We start from the raw sequence: 17431 nt of genomic DNA on the forward strand, positions 1-17431 counted from the left end.
ATGGTGTGCTTTCAAATCTGCATTTGTTTCTTATATATTTTATGGTATATGAGGAACATATGTATGGACGAGACGTGTTTACCAATTCATGTTCTAAAGATATGTGAGGTAATTTAAGAGAGGGTTCGTTCCTCATTAATATGAACTCCACTGACACATTGTTAGTTTAAGCGAACATAACATGCTGCGCGACAATCACCCCTCGATGAGGGCGCAGTAATGCTGGCCCCAGACCCCAGAAGTCCTAGATGTGACAGGATCAGCATTGTGGAAGAGAAGCAAAGAAGGAATGTTTATTTAAATAAATGAAACTCAAAGGAAGAAAAGGACAAGAGGGTACTGTTAGTTTTATTAGTTAACTCTAGGTACTGTACCACAAGTCTGACAGCAACAGGCAAGACTAGTGAATGAGTGGCAAATACATTCCTTTCCTAGCCTACATCCAGAGCACCAAAAATGGAGCCGTTGTTACTACATATGACAATCCAATTCCAAAAAGAACTGGCTATATATCCTGAATTGTCCATTCTCTAGCGATATTCTATAACACAATTCAGGGTTGTGATAAGGGAGAAGTGAGTATCACTTTTACATCATATGACTACAACATGCACATTTTACCCCTGGGTTCAAGCAACAAGGATACAAGGGAGACGTAATCATAAATGTTGAGAGACTGGCTTAGTTTTCATCTTTCTGTGCCTACGATTGCACAGGTACGCACAGCAGTTCACCTGTTTCTGTGGCCACATAACACACATGCACAAGTGATACAGTCGGTAGGGACATGGCTGGAGCTGCACACAGCAGACAACAAAAAAAGTTGGCAGTATCAAGAACTCATGCCAACAAATTTCAGCTCTGAACAGTCAGTCTCTGCTCTGTTAGCGAAGCCTGCTGGGCAACAGTTTTGTTCTCATGGCTGCGCAATTTGGATACAACATCAAGGAATGCCAGGTTTTTAACTTCTTTGCGCAGGGGCTCTGGAAGGACAAGATACAGAAATATAATTTATAAAAATACATAACCATAAAATGTTATTTAGGAAAAGTTCCAGAACGCATAAAAAAAAATTGTACTACATCATAAAAAAATTCTAACTGGACTGGGGTTGATAGAGCGTTGGGGTATAGTAACTTTTTAACATTCGCAAGTCCAACATGCTGCTTACCAGAGCCCATAACGGCACAGATCAGGACCATGGAATTGTATTTTATCTCTGGAGCGCTCCTCTCATCTGTCAACAGTCTGTGAAGAACCTGGATTAACTGGGCATTTTCTAGATCTCGTTCCGCTGTTTCTAGAACAAACACAACAGAGAAAAATCGTTCATAGTAACATGTGCCTTAAGAATCCAAGAACGCTAAAAACAACAAGTGGATGGAAAAATCACCCTATTTTGGTTCTGGGTGGTGGGTTCCATTTCTTTAAACAGCCTCCATTTTTATTACGCAATGACTTTAAATGCTTATATGTTAAAGTTGTTTTATTCCACCACTTACACATTTGCCATGCATACTTTTACAATTTTAAGTCAAGGACTAGGTTACAAATGTGTGTGTGTATGGATACATATTTGTGGTATTTAAAAATAAAGCATATAATTCAAATTAACAGAGCGCCATAAACCGTAATGAAGATCAAATATCGAAATTCGAGAAAAAGAAGCATATCAAATACTCACGTAATTCTAATGCTGCTATTAATCCCAGAGCAACGAGTGCTTCATTTTGCATTATTACATGTTCGCTGGTTGCCATAGTGACTAAGTGCTTGATGCCACCACTTTCAATAATGGTTCTAATTACATCCTATTGTAAAGAAAAATTTAGCAATGAATAGAAGTATATAAAAAGTCACAATTTGATTAGCATTGCGAAATGTACAATGGGCCTGGAAAGTCAAGTAGAAAGGGAACAAAGCCAAAAAAGTGATTCTTTTTTTAAAGTGGTTTACCTCTCGCAGATTAGGCGATTGTACAGGACATCTACTGTGATGGGAGGGGGATGTCTAATATGAAGGACTGACAATGCATCTCCTGGGGCGTAAAGTTCATTCGGACATTAAAATGAAGCGAGTGCTCCTTATTCATGGTGATAGCGCATAATCGTGACACATGTGGATACATGTTACTGTAGATTACAGGCACTATTATTTCAGGTCTTTGTTCCTTTGACCCTAGTGTCACCTATACAGTTATGCATCTGACAGTAGCAAATGTGAAGTGTGTTTTCCTTCTGCACTGACCTTTGATTTGCTGTGCCGTATGAGTGCAGAGAGAAGCCTGTTGGATTCACCCATCACACCAGCGTGGTCCTTGGCTTCACACCATTCCACCAAGCGCTCCACCAATTTGACATTCTTCCCCAGCTGCTCAGCAGCCTCAGCTATGACAAGAGAAATAGCTCATTTTATCAAATACGCTTTCCTTGTTTTTCAAATAGAGTCCTTATTTAATAGAGCTGTTATGCCTACTCATCAAGTTCTATAACTAAACTAAAAGCAAAATTAAAAACATGATTCCTGGTACCTTTAAATGCACAAACCCTTTCTAGAAATCTATTTTCAGAATGACAGAAGTACTGATTCTACAAAGGTTGTATTTTTCATTTGATCTCAGTCTCATTGGTTGGGGCTTAATGTGAAGGAATAAAGTGCGCTTGCTGCACTATGACTGCAGAGTGGTCCCACCACCTATCCACTTCCCAAGATGGTATTACTTTGATTACTATATGTGTAATGGAACAGAGAGGAGCCAAGGATAGAGAAATTTGATGTTAGCGGCAGCACGTAGCAATGTTATGTGGTGCAAGTTTGCCCATTCTGCGCAGCCAGTGTGGGGCGGGAAGGTGAGTATGGATTTTGGGCCCAAAAAGTACACTATTGAGAAGAAGTCTGCGCATAGTTGTTATGTGTTAATGGGAATGATGAAAGAGATTGAGTGAAAGGTAAAGAGAGGGAGACAGGATGAAAGAGAGAGGGGGAATCAGCACTGGTAAAAGAGTATTGAATTTATAATCAGGTTTTAAGGTTGGGTTTACAACTATACCAGAAGAGGTTACATGTTTCCTACATAAATATGAAGCTCTATGTGCCATACAGAGAACATTGTTACCTTGTGCATCTATTAACATCCTCAATGTTCCCAACAACTTAAACTGGACTGGAGGCATCTCGGATCTGAGAAATTTTAACACTTCTTCTGCTACTCCAGCGGACAACATCTTTGCTTTATTCACAACTTGAAACAGAAGAGAGAGTAAAGTAATTTTAATAGTGTTTTGGTATGTCTCACACACACAAGCTTATGAAAGCTATGTCATGTGCTTGTTTTATACATATTGATGTCTTTTATAGCAGTATGTGGAAAGCACAGTTGTTGCAGTAGGCAGTGGCCACTAAAGATCTGTCCACAGCCATGTCTGACAGGGTGAGAAATGGCCCACCTAAGAGTATGAATTGGCTGTGGGCAATCTGTATCATGACGTGATCAATCTGATTATGATGTGGTTTCAATAACGGCAGAAAGCCTCACAGATTAGATTTAACAGGAGCATTTAGCATTGCAGTAACTGATAGTTGTGGGCAGAAAACCCAAAATATATATTTTTGAATAACAGATAGAAAATAGGGTGACAATGTCAAATACCTGTAGTAAATATTGCAATCTTACCTGGAATGGCCAAATTTCTAAGGGCACTGAGTGCTGCATGCTGTACGGTTACATTCCCATCTTCCACATGTCTGTCTAGAAGGTCTACAAGCTTTTGAACAATACCATTGTCCACCATGTGGATGCAGTTTCCATCTAGATTAAACAGATCACATCATAGTTTTTTTTTATATTAGTATTCAATCAAGTTCATATTATGGGCTAAAGTTAAATTCCGTTTATGTTAAAGACTTTGTACAATGGTGTGAAAGCTATGCCGTTTTCATGTATTTTAATTACACCAAGGTTTGTGATGATTCTGCTACTGGCCTATGTAAACCTTGCCTTAATATGCCATTGGTTTTATAAGTGTTGGCCATGGCCGCATGCTATAAACTTAACCGAAATTATGAGTCACCCTTTTTGACCCATAACTGTAACCTTTATGTTACAAAAAAAGACTTTTGGCATGGAGAATCAGAGAATGGCAAGTATACACAGGCAAAACAATCCTAAACACAACTAATCTATGTTACAGAAGAACCAATCATTTACGTTGTTATTTATGTTGATTTGGATAACAATAAAAGTAAACAAACTGGCAGAAAAATCATACATATGACCTATTGAGTGGCAATAGGCCAACACAGGGACATGAAATCCAACTGATATGTAGAGAGAGCAGGTATTCAAGCTGAAACGATTGTGTATGTCGGATAACTGAAAGTCCTCACCATTTCTTGCAAAGTTTGCAATGGCCAATGCCCCTGCAAGCTGCAGTTGATGGTTGTTAGATGGTAGCCACGACAGGACTCTCTGAAACACACTGCCTTTTCCACCCTCAAACAGCTTCTGCATCGACTCATCTACGGGAAGAGAAATTTAGATCAGGATGTAGTGCGTCATTATGTACATTAACACGTAATAGAGGTATCAGTGAATACCGAGCTGAATATAACATTTCTGTAGCTAAAAGGCAGCATTAGAAACATCAAACCTCTCCCGGAAATGTAGACATTTGCCAGAAACACTTGTCACGTGACACAAAGGTAGGCACCGATAGAGAGTGAAATTAATGTTTTGTCTAAGGGGCCCGGAACCTGTAACGTTTTATGCAGCAAATGTCAATTTAATTCTCTAAAACTAATGTTTTGCATTCTATTCAGTCTATCATTTTCGTACGTTTTTGTGGTTCCAGTGCAACAGTATCAATAAAAACAATAGCCAAACATGAAGTGACATTAGTTGCCTCAACACCCCCCCCCAAAAAAAATACCCGAAAACATAAAATGCCACAGCAATGCATAAGGAAAATGTTTCCTTCATCTGGCATCAACTGTCTTGCAGTGCATTGTGTGAATTGAGAGATTTCCACAAATAAAAATATGAACTGGCTTTAGCGAATTTGCTAGTTGTTTGTAAGCACTAAATTAATAGACTCCAGAGACATAATAACACAAGCTTCATTCCACAAGGAAGCAGGAGCTGTGATTAAAATTCACTTTGTTTTACCCGCTAAAGGTTGGTCCAGATCTTGCTTTAAATATGTGAAAAAGTGTTTTTTTTCTATAATATAGTAAGCTTTATTTATATTATATATTACAAAGCACAATACATAAATGGCGGACATTAGACCTACCTCCCAGGAGTAGTAACACCATGAGATCTGAGGCAGTTTTGAGCTCTGCAATGTCATCTTCTTTATCGCTGTTCACATTTTGATGGACAATGTCGAGTAAGCATTCTACCAGGCCAGCTTCCACCAACTGGAGCTTGATAGCATCTGAAAAGGTGATAATCATGCGTTCATTAGGGACGAAGCAATGATCACGGTGATTACGAAACCATAATCTAATTGGACAAAGTACACATTTTTACTATAAACTGCAACTACATTACATTTAGTTACTATGATTTAAACAATTATGTGGGCTTCAAAATGTCCTGTGCCATCAGATGAACGCAGGGAAACGTTGAAGGTGACGCCAACTATTTCCAAGACCGCAAAATCGCTGCATGCACGTGTGCATCGAGGCATATGAACCCAATTCACAAGGTCAGCTATGAATGAAGTGAAAACAGACTTCTAGGGCATTGAAAAATATGTAATTAGGCACGAGGATATGATTTCAATGTTTAGACACTTATGCTAAAGGCATACAGAAAGATTTGTCAATCAAGTCTCGTTTGTCAGGACACGTTAATCTATTCATAAAAAAACAAGTTAAAGGTAACCAGTGCATCAGCCCACGTGAAATATTGATAAAAACACTTAAAAGGTGGACTTGTCCCCTCTGAAACCAAATAGTAACCGACAGTACACAATGTCATGCAGGGGGGCTAAATTCCAAAAAGGTTTACATGTCTGCAAGTATGGCGGGCTTTTTGCATGTCTGGTGCACTGACTTTTGGAGACTCATATCATCATTCAAACTGAGGGTCATTTGAGTTGTACTCCACAAACATTTACTTTTTTAAAGTAAATTCTAACGTTGACTGATCTGCAGCTTTTTCTTCTGTGAAGAACGTGTGGCTTTCTACTTTTACTGAAGCCTCGAGTGTACCGTTAACCGAGCAAGACGTCCATTAACGGCCTCATCTACACTACAGAAATACATTTGCTACAGATGGATTGTGGAGAGGATATGTAGTTGGCTCATGGGGTTGAGTCTGCCGACCACATTTTACATACGTGGTTGCCACTGAAAGGGCTACTATCAGTAGGGGTTGATAATTTTTTTTTCTTTAAATATGCATTTAATTCAACTGAATAATTTAGTTATTCACTGTAACAACACATGAAAAATATAGGTGTCAGATCCCATCTCCCCAATTAAGAAGGGAAGAGATATAATGTGCCATATACCATTGCATGCTTGGTAGTATTTTACAGATTACTGACATGCACTTCAGTGAGACGCCCCCACGTTGCCTTAAATAAACATCAACCTTCTGATGGCAGTCATTTGTCAAGATAATTATTTTGTGTAACAGATGTTGCTTTAAGTGCATATTAAACGGGGAAGCTTCTAAAATGCGGAGCAGCTGACATGAACACAATTCTCTCTCCCAATGCCAACTGCGGCTCAGGAGGAATCTCAGATGCGGATACCAAATTTTTATTCTCCATTATGACCTTCATAAAACATTCTCAAACATTTATGCGAAGCCAGTTTGAGAGAATAATTGGCCATAAATGCTCCATTCTGTAACAAAATGTATTTTATTCTCATCTCCATTTAGTTTGTATAAAAGGCAGCATCAATAGCTCTGCTATCATTCTACAAAAAAAACTATTGCTGCAAGAACAGGCATTACATTTTTCGATTGCCCACAACGGCTCATTTATCCTTAATTGCCAAAGTATGAGCAATGCGTTTCAAAGCAAGACACTACCCACTTTGTTAGCACCCAAAGGGTGTACAATCCATAGCAAAACGTGCAAATATCGTGTGCATACAGAGCATGCTACAAAATGACCGTGAAGCACGAAACTAAACAAAAGATTTTATCTAATGACCTAAGATGTGAGATTCCTATGCCATATACATTGATCAGTCATAACATTATGACCACCTGCCTAATATTGAGTAGACTGCCCGTTTGCTGCCAAAACAGCCCTGACCTGTCGAGACATGGACTCCATTAGACCTCTGAAGGTGTGCTGTGGTAACTGGCACCAAAACGTTGGCAGCAGATCCTTCAAGTCCTGTTTATTGCGAAGTGGGGCCTCCATGGATGCATACTGGTACCATGTGTTCTCCAGGTAAGTGAAGCACACGCACCCAGCCATCCACGTGATATAAAAGAAAACGTTAGTTATCAGACCAGGCCACCTTCTTCCATTGCTCCGTGGTCCAGTTCTTATCTTCTGTTATGTGCCCATTGTGATGCTTTCGGCAATGTGTCAGCATGGGCACCCTGACTGGTCAGCAGCTACATAGCCCCATACACAACAAACTGCGATGCACTATGTGTTCCGACACCTTTCTATTAGAACCAGCATTAAGTTTTTCAGCAGTTTAAGCTACAGTAGCTCGTCTGTTAGATTTGACCACAAGGGCCAGCCTTCCCTCCCTCACATGCATCAATGAGCCTTGGCCACCCATGATCCTGTTGCTGGTTCACCGCTTTTTCTTCCTTGCACCACTTTTGATAGGTACTGACTACTGCAGACCGGGAACACCACACAACAGCTGCAGATGCTCTGACCCAGTCGTCTAGCCATTTGGCCCTTGTCAAAGTCGCTCAGATCCTTATGCTTGCCCATTTTTCCTGCTTCTAACATCAACCTATGAAATGTTCACTTACTGCCTGATATATCCCACCCACTGACAGGTGCCATGATAACAAGATTAACAGTGTTATTTACTTTACCTGTCAGTGGTCATAATGTTATGGCTGACCGGTGTACATAGGCTCAGTGCTGCAAGTAGAGAATAAAAAAGAGAGGAGGAATACCTGGCTATAGATGGAATATACCTACTACCAATCATGACACTGGGCTGGTGAAGGATACAGGCAGAGGCGCCATACATACCTACCTAACTACAAGACAGGTGTATCTCTGGAAACAAACGAAACATTGTACATATAGCAACATGCAAATAAGGACATAGTCTCAAGTATACTATATATCTGATATCAATATCTTGTAAATACCGAATAATTAGAACAAGCTGTACATTTTCTACAGATATGCCTGAGAAAGACATTAATTCCACAGAAGTACTGTCAGACTCCTACAGCGTGCATATGTGTAATGTCTACCAACTTGTAGGGAAGTACTGCCTGTCACTTGTGAGTGGAACTGGAATTCTAGTCATTATTAAAGAGACAGTTTACTGTCCCTGACAGCCCTGCTAAGCACTGCATATTAAAGTGAGTACTTTAACATGCATTCTTCTTGTCACGTCCTACCCAGGCTGCGGAGCTGCATATCTCACTCTTGTTTCAGTTTCCCTGTTTTGCTTCAATCCATTCTTGGATTTCCTTTTGCTTTGTTCTGATCTTCCATTCCTTGTTTCTGCTTCAGCTCTTTGCTTCAGCTTTGTTTCCTTTATAAGGTGTGCCCCTCCCGTGTGTTCTGTTTGTCTGCAGTCTAAGGTATGTCTCAGTGCTATGTGTTTGGATTTCATGTTTGGTATGTTTTGTATCTTTGTCAGCAGGGATTAGCGTTAGGACCCACCGTCATTGGAGTACTTTGGCGTAGTGGTGGGCTAAACATACTATGGCCATAAGATGTGACGGAATCTCCAATAGTTATCAAATAGTCCTAGGCTAGTTCCTGTATTTATGTCTGTCCTGTATCCCGGCAGGGGGGTGTCCTGTCCTGTATCCCCGGCAGCGGGGTGTCTTGTCCTGTCTCCCCGGCAGCGGGGTGTCCTGTCCTGTCTCCCCGGCAGCGGGGTGTCCTGTCTTGTTCCCTGTTGTGCCCTGTGTTATGTATATCTTGTCTGGCTATGTTTATTCCTTGTCTTGTTCCTTGTCTTGTTCACTGTTGTGCTCAGTAACATGTATATCTTGTCTGGTTATGTTTCGTGCTTGGTCTCCCTGTCCCTTGCTTGTTATGTGTCTGCTTTATTTCTCTGCTTAGCTTCCATACTCCCAGCCTGCAGCATCCCGCACATGAGTCCTGTGTGATGTCTCATGCCTGTTCCTGGGTGCCTGCAGGATTTGACTTTGTTCTGGACTACATCCGCTGCTATGTCAGGGCGCTGGTATGTGGCTGCACAACCCTAGATACTCAACACCCAGGTGAGTGCGGTCACCCTGCAACCAGGCCCTGTCCAACTCCACTACTGCACCGTAACTCCTGCATACAATCTTTGGGCGCGCTGGGTCCTTTCCGTCATCTGTTTGGACCCAGTTCGCGACACTTCTTACCTGAGGTGGAAGCTGCAACTCTGCTGCTGCCCACCTCCTACATGGTCTGAAGCAGCCAGCCAATCAGCGGCACCCTTTGAAATCAATGAACAAACCCCCAACTAGAATGTTTGCCAACCCAGCATGAATGGAGGTACGTATATCATGCGCAAGGAGATGTGTTCAGCTGTACATTTCCTGTATGAAACAAAGATAGGGGCAGGTAAAGGTAAATGGATTCTGCAGAAGGTACTTCTTTTATCATATGCATTGAGTGGATACCATGGCTGAGTTGTCTCTTCAATTAAATCTCATAGCGTAACAAATTATAAAATGGAAAATTATGCACAAGTTATAAAAGATAAATGCTCATGCATTTTGTAATAAACAGAGCGCACAATAAGCCTTCAACTTTCTGTAGCCATGGTAACTGGACACAGCAGCACAGAATGACCTATTTAAAGAACACTTAACTACAATGTATCCTTGTCCAAAAACAAAACTTGATTACAAAGTTAAATTTTGTTAAATATAGAGCCAACCAATCAAAGAGATGTTTCTGCTTAGATTACCGCATTACAAAGCATGTTGTTAAAATATATAGCAATCTTATTAATAGATTACGGTTATATTACAGGGAAATTAAGAACGCACAACCATTATCACATTATGTGAATAGTCTCCATTAAACAGGCAAAACTATCAATTAACACTGCAACTATTTCCCCCCAAAACTGGGCAATCACACTTTTGATGGGGGGCTCTTTCCTAACATCGTGTCAGAAATTAAATTCTAATGAGTTTCACAGTCAGCCCCACTGTGCAACATGTGTCTTATGTGAATGTGGACCAGGGCCATATTTATAGCTAATAGAGCCCAGAGAAGACCGCGCAGTCACTGGGTTCCAAACATCTCTGGACTCATTGGGCTCCAGGCCTTTGATGGACCACAAGTGAACTTTGAGTTGATCTACTGCAAGAATTACTAATCGCATCATAATTATCACTGATTATTTTGTTGCTAAATCTACCGTCTGAATAAAACCATAAGAAGCAGCCTGCCTGTTTCCATATTTCTATACGGAAGGCATTGGCTAAACAGAGGACCAAAGTAATATATATTTTTTGTCTTAGAAACCAAGAAGGGCAGGTACAAATATCAATTCTAAGTGTGAGACAGTGTGGTACATATAGAGTTCATCCTATTGATATTTACGTGTGAATCAACTCCTTTGCAAAATGCGATGTGATTTTTGAAAAGTTTGTACCCAGTAATAATTGCAGCACTGGCAGCCCCAAAGTGGCATCCATTATTTCCGGTTACATTGTTTCCAGTCATTCCATCATTTACATATGATTTATTTAGATCTTCAATTGGTGCTGCAATGCAATAAGTCAAATACCATCCAACAACTGCAATAAGTTAAATACCATCCAACAAATCCTTTATTTTACTCTTACCATTTTCTGCCAGTGGGGCCAGAACTTCAAAGATCATCTCCTTTTTTTCATGCTCGGTCTGCTTTTTAAAAAGTTTTACGAGTTCCTCTGCCACATTTGTAGAAGCAAATTGTTCTTTGCTTGATTCTAAAAACACAAGGAACAGTAATAATAATAATAAGAACCATTTAACCATGAAAACGGAAAAATACAAACCAATTTAGTCAGTTCCATCATGTTATGACAATAAACATCAACATGCAACTTATCAGAGATGACGTTTTCCCAAAATCTATATTTTTATAGTTGTGTACATTACAATACCTATGTAATGATGTGTATAGTATAAAATTTAAAAATAAGCAATATAATCTTAAAAAATAAAATGGGGATAGATAATTTACTTTAAAGCAAGCTTATTATTTTACAGAGGATTGTTATTTTGAGGACAAGTGACAGAGCAAATTTCATAGAGAAGAATAATCAGCGCGCATCACGAAGACAGGGAGTTAAATGCGTCCATATGGCATGCGTGTGTAGATATGGTTTCTAACACACACATGCTGCTTATTTTATCCACACCGCTGACTGCTCCACATGACCTCTGCTACAATCAAATCATCTTCACCCAAGTAGTCCCTCTTTTTGTGTTAGTGCCTGCTTCTCCTTTTGCATCATGTCGGTTCTTGTGGCTATTAATTTTGTAAATGATCAGTTGTAATATTACTGGTAATATTGTGCACTCTACCTTTTTTATTATTTATTTATTTATTTATTTTTTTAAACAGGGCTATAGAATCTGCTTGCAAAGTTTAGTTTTCTATTGATCTAAGCATTCTTGCGTGTACAGATCTGATTATGGCCTTCTTTGCAAGTATTGGACAGGTGTCAAACGTCATATGGAACAAAAGCTCATATTAGTGTTAGGGTGACCACATGTCCCTGATTGCCCGGGACAGTCCCGCAAAGGGACTTTAAGTCCCGGGTCCCAGGCAGCCTTCACGAGACATCTGAGTGAAGGAGGTCTCAGCCAATCAGGAGAGACTTCTCAACTCTCCTGATTGCTTGAGAGTTTAGAAGCCTTTCCTGATAGGCTGGGTCCCTCCTTCACACCAAGCTCAGAGTAAGCTGCAGCCAGCACCAGGTATGTGTGTTTGACTCTGTGTGTGTGACTGTGTTTGTCTGTCTGTCACTGTGTGTGTAATGTCTGGTAATAGAGGAATTAATTCTATAATATATAATAGTATATGTGAATCTGTGTGTATGTGAGAAATATATATATATATAATATAAAATGTATTTCATGCGTATGTGACGGTGCACATGTGAATCAGTGTGTATATATATATATATATATATATATATATATATATATATATATATATATATATATATATAATATCCGCCTGTGTGTGTAATAACATCCGCTTCATAGTGTGTCACTGAATGGCAGAAATAAATGTGGTCACCCTAATTAGTGTGTGTTCAAAATTATAATTTGTCAACACTATTATTTGCTCTATTGCTTACATTCAGGTACATATTTGGAAAATACTTACCGAGTTCTGCTAGATTGCCAAACGCAACAAGGCACATCTCTGTCAAAGCAGCGTTCAGAGAATGCACACCCAACAGTTTTACTAATGTAGGAATCACGCCCATGTTTATCAGCTGAGCTTGCAAAGAATCTAGACACAGAAAGAGAGCCCGGAATTATTTTAGTTCTTAAAACAGATAGTGTTTAATGGCTTTAGGCCCATAAGTAAAGAAAGATGGACCGATACGCCTTCCCAAGTTGTGGTTTCCCTATTTTACTTTAGGTTGTGCTATCTTGTAGCAGTGTTACTGCCTTGACATTAAAACTTATAGAGCTTTATTGCGAGATAATACAGCGGACAGCAGGATAGCAAGCAAAGTAAGCACCGAGTCCATGGAAATTCTCCATGACACAGAAAGATCAACTTAATGGAGAGAGATTAAATATTGAAGCTGTTAATTAAACCTGGAAGCAACAAGAATTGGAAGGGAGAGCATGGAAAAATAGTTTGTGTTTATTAAATCTTGTATATCCTTTAAGTGTAATTAATGTTACATGCAGTAATTAAAGGCACAGTTTATTTATATTACTTTATATCAGTATCATTAGTTCTAGATCAGCATTTAGGTGCGTGTATAAAACTTCTGGACAACAGTGACGAACAACTTCAAGCCTCGATGGTCACAAACAGGCCACTATTTTTGCTTATCCCAGCTTGTGCGCAGGCACCTCAATTAAAAATGATCATCATTTGTTAATGTGTATTGTGCCACCATATTCCAGAGCACCATACAATGGGCATTAAATAAATGGTTTTCAGGGAAGTTTCTGGCATTTGAGGCCATCAAGGCTTGGAGTTGTGCATCACATATTTGAATATGACCTGTGTATTAACATATGCTGGAGCTAAGGATCACGGGAATCTCTTGATAACAATAAATTGCCGACGTTTACAGGTAGAATTATTTTGGGTGTTTATCTGGATGTGTCCAACTGTAAATTTTGACGACTTGTGTTGCAGAGGGGGGGGGCATTTATGTGTTTTTCCTTTTGGATTGATCTATTTCATTTTTTCTTACTTTTGCTTCCCGTGTTGCAGAGGAAGAAAGGATGTACAATTGTTTTGTCCATGTCAACATTTGTATGAGTAGTTCTTTCAGTTAAACAAATGATAATAAGAGTTCTTTTAAAGGGTACCAAATTATTGTCAGTATAGGTTTAGCAGTGCATAACCCTGTGAATGCAGTAAACATAACATGAGTAATATAACATTAAGCTCGCTGGAGATTCAAATCCCTTGATCTATTTTTGGAGGATTATACAGGGTTTGGACTTCCAATCATAGGCGGAGCAGAATGCTATATAGATTTTACCGTCATGTCTTTTGCTTTTGCAGACAGTATTAAAATGTGCAAGTTCCCAAAGCCAAATAAAATATGCTGCATAAGCTGCTTAGCAAAATTGCTGTCTGAATGAAATTCCTGCAGCGGGTCTAGCAGTCAATTTAAGATATTAAGTGTTCTTGATATTAAATATAAAATGTTATTTTATTAATCGACCTATCCAATCTTAAAAATACCTAATATACTATATACTATTCTAGTTACATTTTTGCTAAATGTTAATAAACCCATTTATTATTGTAGTGTTGTTTTGTTATAGTATTTCTGAAATAGCCTTGGTCAGTGTTTACTCTTTCTGCATTTTGTAGATGGGTCCAGCAATTTTAAAGAGTATAGAATAAAGATCTAAATTACTTTATAGTGAATCAACTTCAAAACAACTTGGTAAAATGATTTTGGGAAGTTGGACGGTAAGACGCTCAAGAAAGCAAAGAGGTGAAGACATCATTAAATATGGACAAGGCACAAATCGTACATTAACGCAATTGCAGAAAAAGACTTTTACAGCTGTAAGCAAAATGGTGATTAGGAACATAAAATCAAGAAAAGGCACATTAGAAGTCTTGAATAAAACACACACACATTATATATATATATATATATATATATATATATATATAAAATCCCACTTTCTATAGGACATTTAGCAATTAATCCCACCCAATCCCAAAACTTTTTAAAAGAGCATTTCCTCTAAATAAAAGTCCCCAAAACAGAATACAATTGATTAGAAACGTAAGCTACGGCTGTTATTTACATGAAGAGGAAATAAATCAGAGCTATAAGAACAATAAAATAACGATAGTTAAAGATGAAATATTGAGTAATTGGTTTATATAAATATCTGTCAACATCTGTTTGGTTGGTCAGGCAAGACAAAGGCTTTCAAAATGGTCCAGAGAGACACAGTTTGAGAAATGCTTAACGACCCATATTAAAGTACTTAAAGATACATGATAATGCCCAACACAGCCACAACAGCAAATGCATCTATAAAAAGACTTACTGTACCTTGTTAAAAACACTGCAGCTCCAAAGTTGTGTTTGGCCAAGCATATCTCAGCCAATGAGCTAGGAAGCTGACCACAGTGCAAATGCATAGAAGGAGATTCGTATGAATACCTCCATGCAATGAGACTGGAAAAAATCCACTTTAATTTACAAGTGACACTGAGCTGTGACAGGCATTAAGGTGCATATGATGACAACTGTCATAACAACTTACATTTTCAATATTAAGTGCACCTCACCTAAGGTCACAGAAAACATATGCCCTCCGAATGGGAGCAGATTGAACTATTGTCTGCAGCTAATGAAAACTGAAGAAAAGAAGCTTTTGTTGTTAAGATTTTAATTGTCGAGCACATAGCTTCTTATTTCAAAAGTTCAAGCACTGCAATGTTGACGATAGTAAAAATCATATGACTGATTGTATAGAAAACAATTTAAGAAAAGAGAGGACAGTTATGTATCAACGTTTTCCCAAAAGCCTTTTCTGAACAATAGACAGGATGGGGGCCACTTGCACTAAATTTTTTGGGGAAAATTAAATACCGCGCCCATGAATGAGCACCAAATGTTTCCCCATGATCAAATAATACATGTATCCTTTAATATACCGCATTACAGCTAATTTGCAGACATCAGGTCTATAATGGTGACCTACAGTGCATATTTAGTGGCCTGGCATTTTTATTAGGTGAAAGAAAAACTAAATAGTCGAAAGTGATTATAGCATAAAATAACATACATATCAACACGGGCATACAACAGCTTGCTTTGGGCAATTAAGTGAACATCCATCTGGCAGGGAAATGAATAGCACTGGAATTGTAGACAGAAAGAGAAGAAAGGAAGAACTGGCTGCAGATCATTTTTAATTAACCCTTCATCTTCGTCAGTGGCACTTACGCAGGCTTCAAAAACCTAATAAAAGTTGTATTGTTATAAACACTCAGAAGAGGGTGCTAGAAACCTGGCGAATGTGGACAGTTTTCTTTATTGTGCGATATTGTGCGGAATGTGTGCACAGTTTCCCTGGCCTTTAATGTATGGGTGTTTCGGGACAAGCATCAAGCAGTTAGTTTACCATTCTCATTGCTATAGTTCATCAGCATGCCACAAAAGACTGTCATGAGCTTCGCATTTGCTGGATCTGTTAAAGTGTACATTGACCGCAAATGGTCAACTACAATTTGTGCACCACCCGCTTGGTCAACTGCACGCCTGCCCTCATCTGGAAACAAACAAAAAGGCACATTAAAAATAATTGAAAGCATTCTGTTAGCACCCCCTTATACAATATGCGGATTCTAAAGGCTAGGAATAGAACATATTGCAGGAAGGACCCGTCACCAAACCGGTATAATGGGCATTCCTGCCATGCGTAAAGAAGACTGGGGGCTGTAAAAAATGTAGACCATCCTTAAAATATTAAAGGGCAAAACACATCATAAAAAAGCTAATATTTGAAATATTTAATAATCTGACATTATAAAACTACCAACAATTTAGGATTTTATGATCGAATTATATTATACATTTGGAAATATGGGCTATTTTAGAGAGGCACATGTGGCAAAAACTGCTTGTTAAAGTATGGATAGTAACAAGTTCACTTTAATGTATTTATTGCTTTAAAATTTGTTTCAAGGGAACGTGTAACCTAAACCAGGTTGGACATTTTGTGGGATGTAAACAGAACACGTGGTATCGTTACAAAAGTTGCATTGCAGAACTCTTCTTTCGATAAAAAGAGGAATGCCATGATTTCAAGTGAAAGGGTTGAGAAAATTACACAGAAATGGTAGTAGTAGATTAGACTTCCAGTGGAAATATTACAGGCAACCGTAGTAAAGCAATTCAAGAAAGCTTGGAGCGTGCATAAAACTATCTTAAAAAGTAAAGTAAAAAAAAAAAGAGTAAGCAAAAAGGGCAGAAAAATGGACCTAATGGGTTTTTTCTGCCATCGCAAAAACTGAACACTATAAAAAGCTATTCTTCATAAAGTAATACCGTGTCCATAAATGCTCTCTTTTGTAATAAAAAAAAATGTTTTAATGTTTACTGTAAACTAAACTGTATACCTATACATAGTTAATGCCTCTGTACCAAACCGTTGAGGAGAACCTGGGTGTACTCACCAGCTTTAAAAACCACCACAGCCCAGTCATTTTAAGTAACCAACCTACTTTTCTTTAGTAAATATTGCTTCGTCCAGGCTGCTAATTAATTTACCGGTACTTATTTGTTTACTATTAAAAAAATCCCATTTTAACTCCATTTACTGAATACGCTTATCTTAATTTCTCAACTATATCAGCCTAGAAAGTCCCTCACCATGTATACAGCACAGCGGATACATACTGAAGTAACGTTGGGCCTTTTTATTCTTATGTACAAAATTCAGATTTCAGCCAAACACACTATTTATACACATTAGAAAAATATTTCAGATTACACTGAAATGTTTACAGACTCAAAGTCCCAAACCCCTGCTTGAAATACTAAGCTGACACTGCTTGATTTGACTTA

General features: G+C 38.6%; 1 protein-coding gene across 2 annotated transcripts in view; it reads right to left on the reverse strand.

The window, feature by feature from the left end:
• Nucleotides 1-322: 322 nt before the first annotated feature.
• RAP1GDS1 (Rap1 GTPase-GDP dissociation stimulator 1) overlaps nucleotides 323-17431 on the reverse strand; it is a 37508-nt gene continuing 20399 nt past the window's right edge. The window contains exons 5-15 of one of the 2 annotated variants that reach the window (XM_053461572.1): nucleotides 15987-16133; nucleotides 12517-12645; nucleotides 10979-11104; nucleotides 5292-5435; nucleotides 4387-4518; nucleotides 3674-3808; nucleotides 3116-3241; nucleotides 2248-2387; nucleotides 1685-1811; nucleotides 1172-1300; nucleotides 323-983 (exon numbers count right to left, since the gene is read on the reverse strand). In XM_053461572.1, coding sequence (XP_053317547.1) covers nucleotides 856-983; nucleotides 1172-1300; nucleotides 1685-1811; nucleotides 2248-2387; nucleotides 3116-3241; nucleotides 3674-3808; nucleotides 4387-4518; nucleotides 5292-5435; nucleotides 10979-11104; nucleotides 12517-12645; nucleotides 15987-16133 — 1463 coding nt within the window. In that variant the 3' untranslated portion in view covers nucleotides 323-855. The remainder of the gene's footprint in view (nucleotides 984-1171; nucleotides 1301-1684; nucleotides 1812-2247; nucleotides 2388-3115; nucleotides 3242-3673; nucleotides 3809-4386; nucleotides 4519-5291; nucleotides 5436-10978; nucleotides 11105-12516; nucleotides 12646-15986; nucleotides 16134-17431) is intronic. The other variant, XM_053461573.1, reaches the window with a different exon arrangement.

The sequence above is a fragment of the Spea bombifrons genome, chromosome 1 (genome assembly GCF_027358695.1).
Source record: "Spea bombifrons isolate aSpeBom1 chromosome 1, aSpeBom1.2.pri, whole genome shotgun sequence".
Classification (NCBI taxonomy): Eukaryota; Metazoa; Chordata; class Amphibia; order Anura; family Pelobatidae; genus Spea; species Spea bombifrons.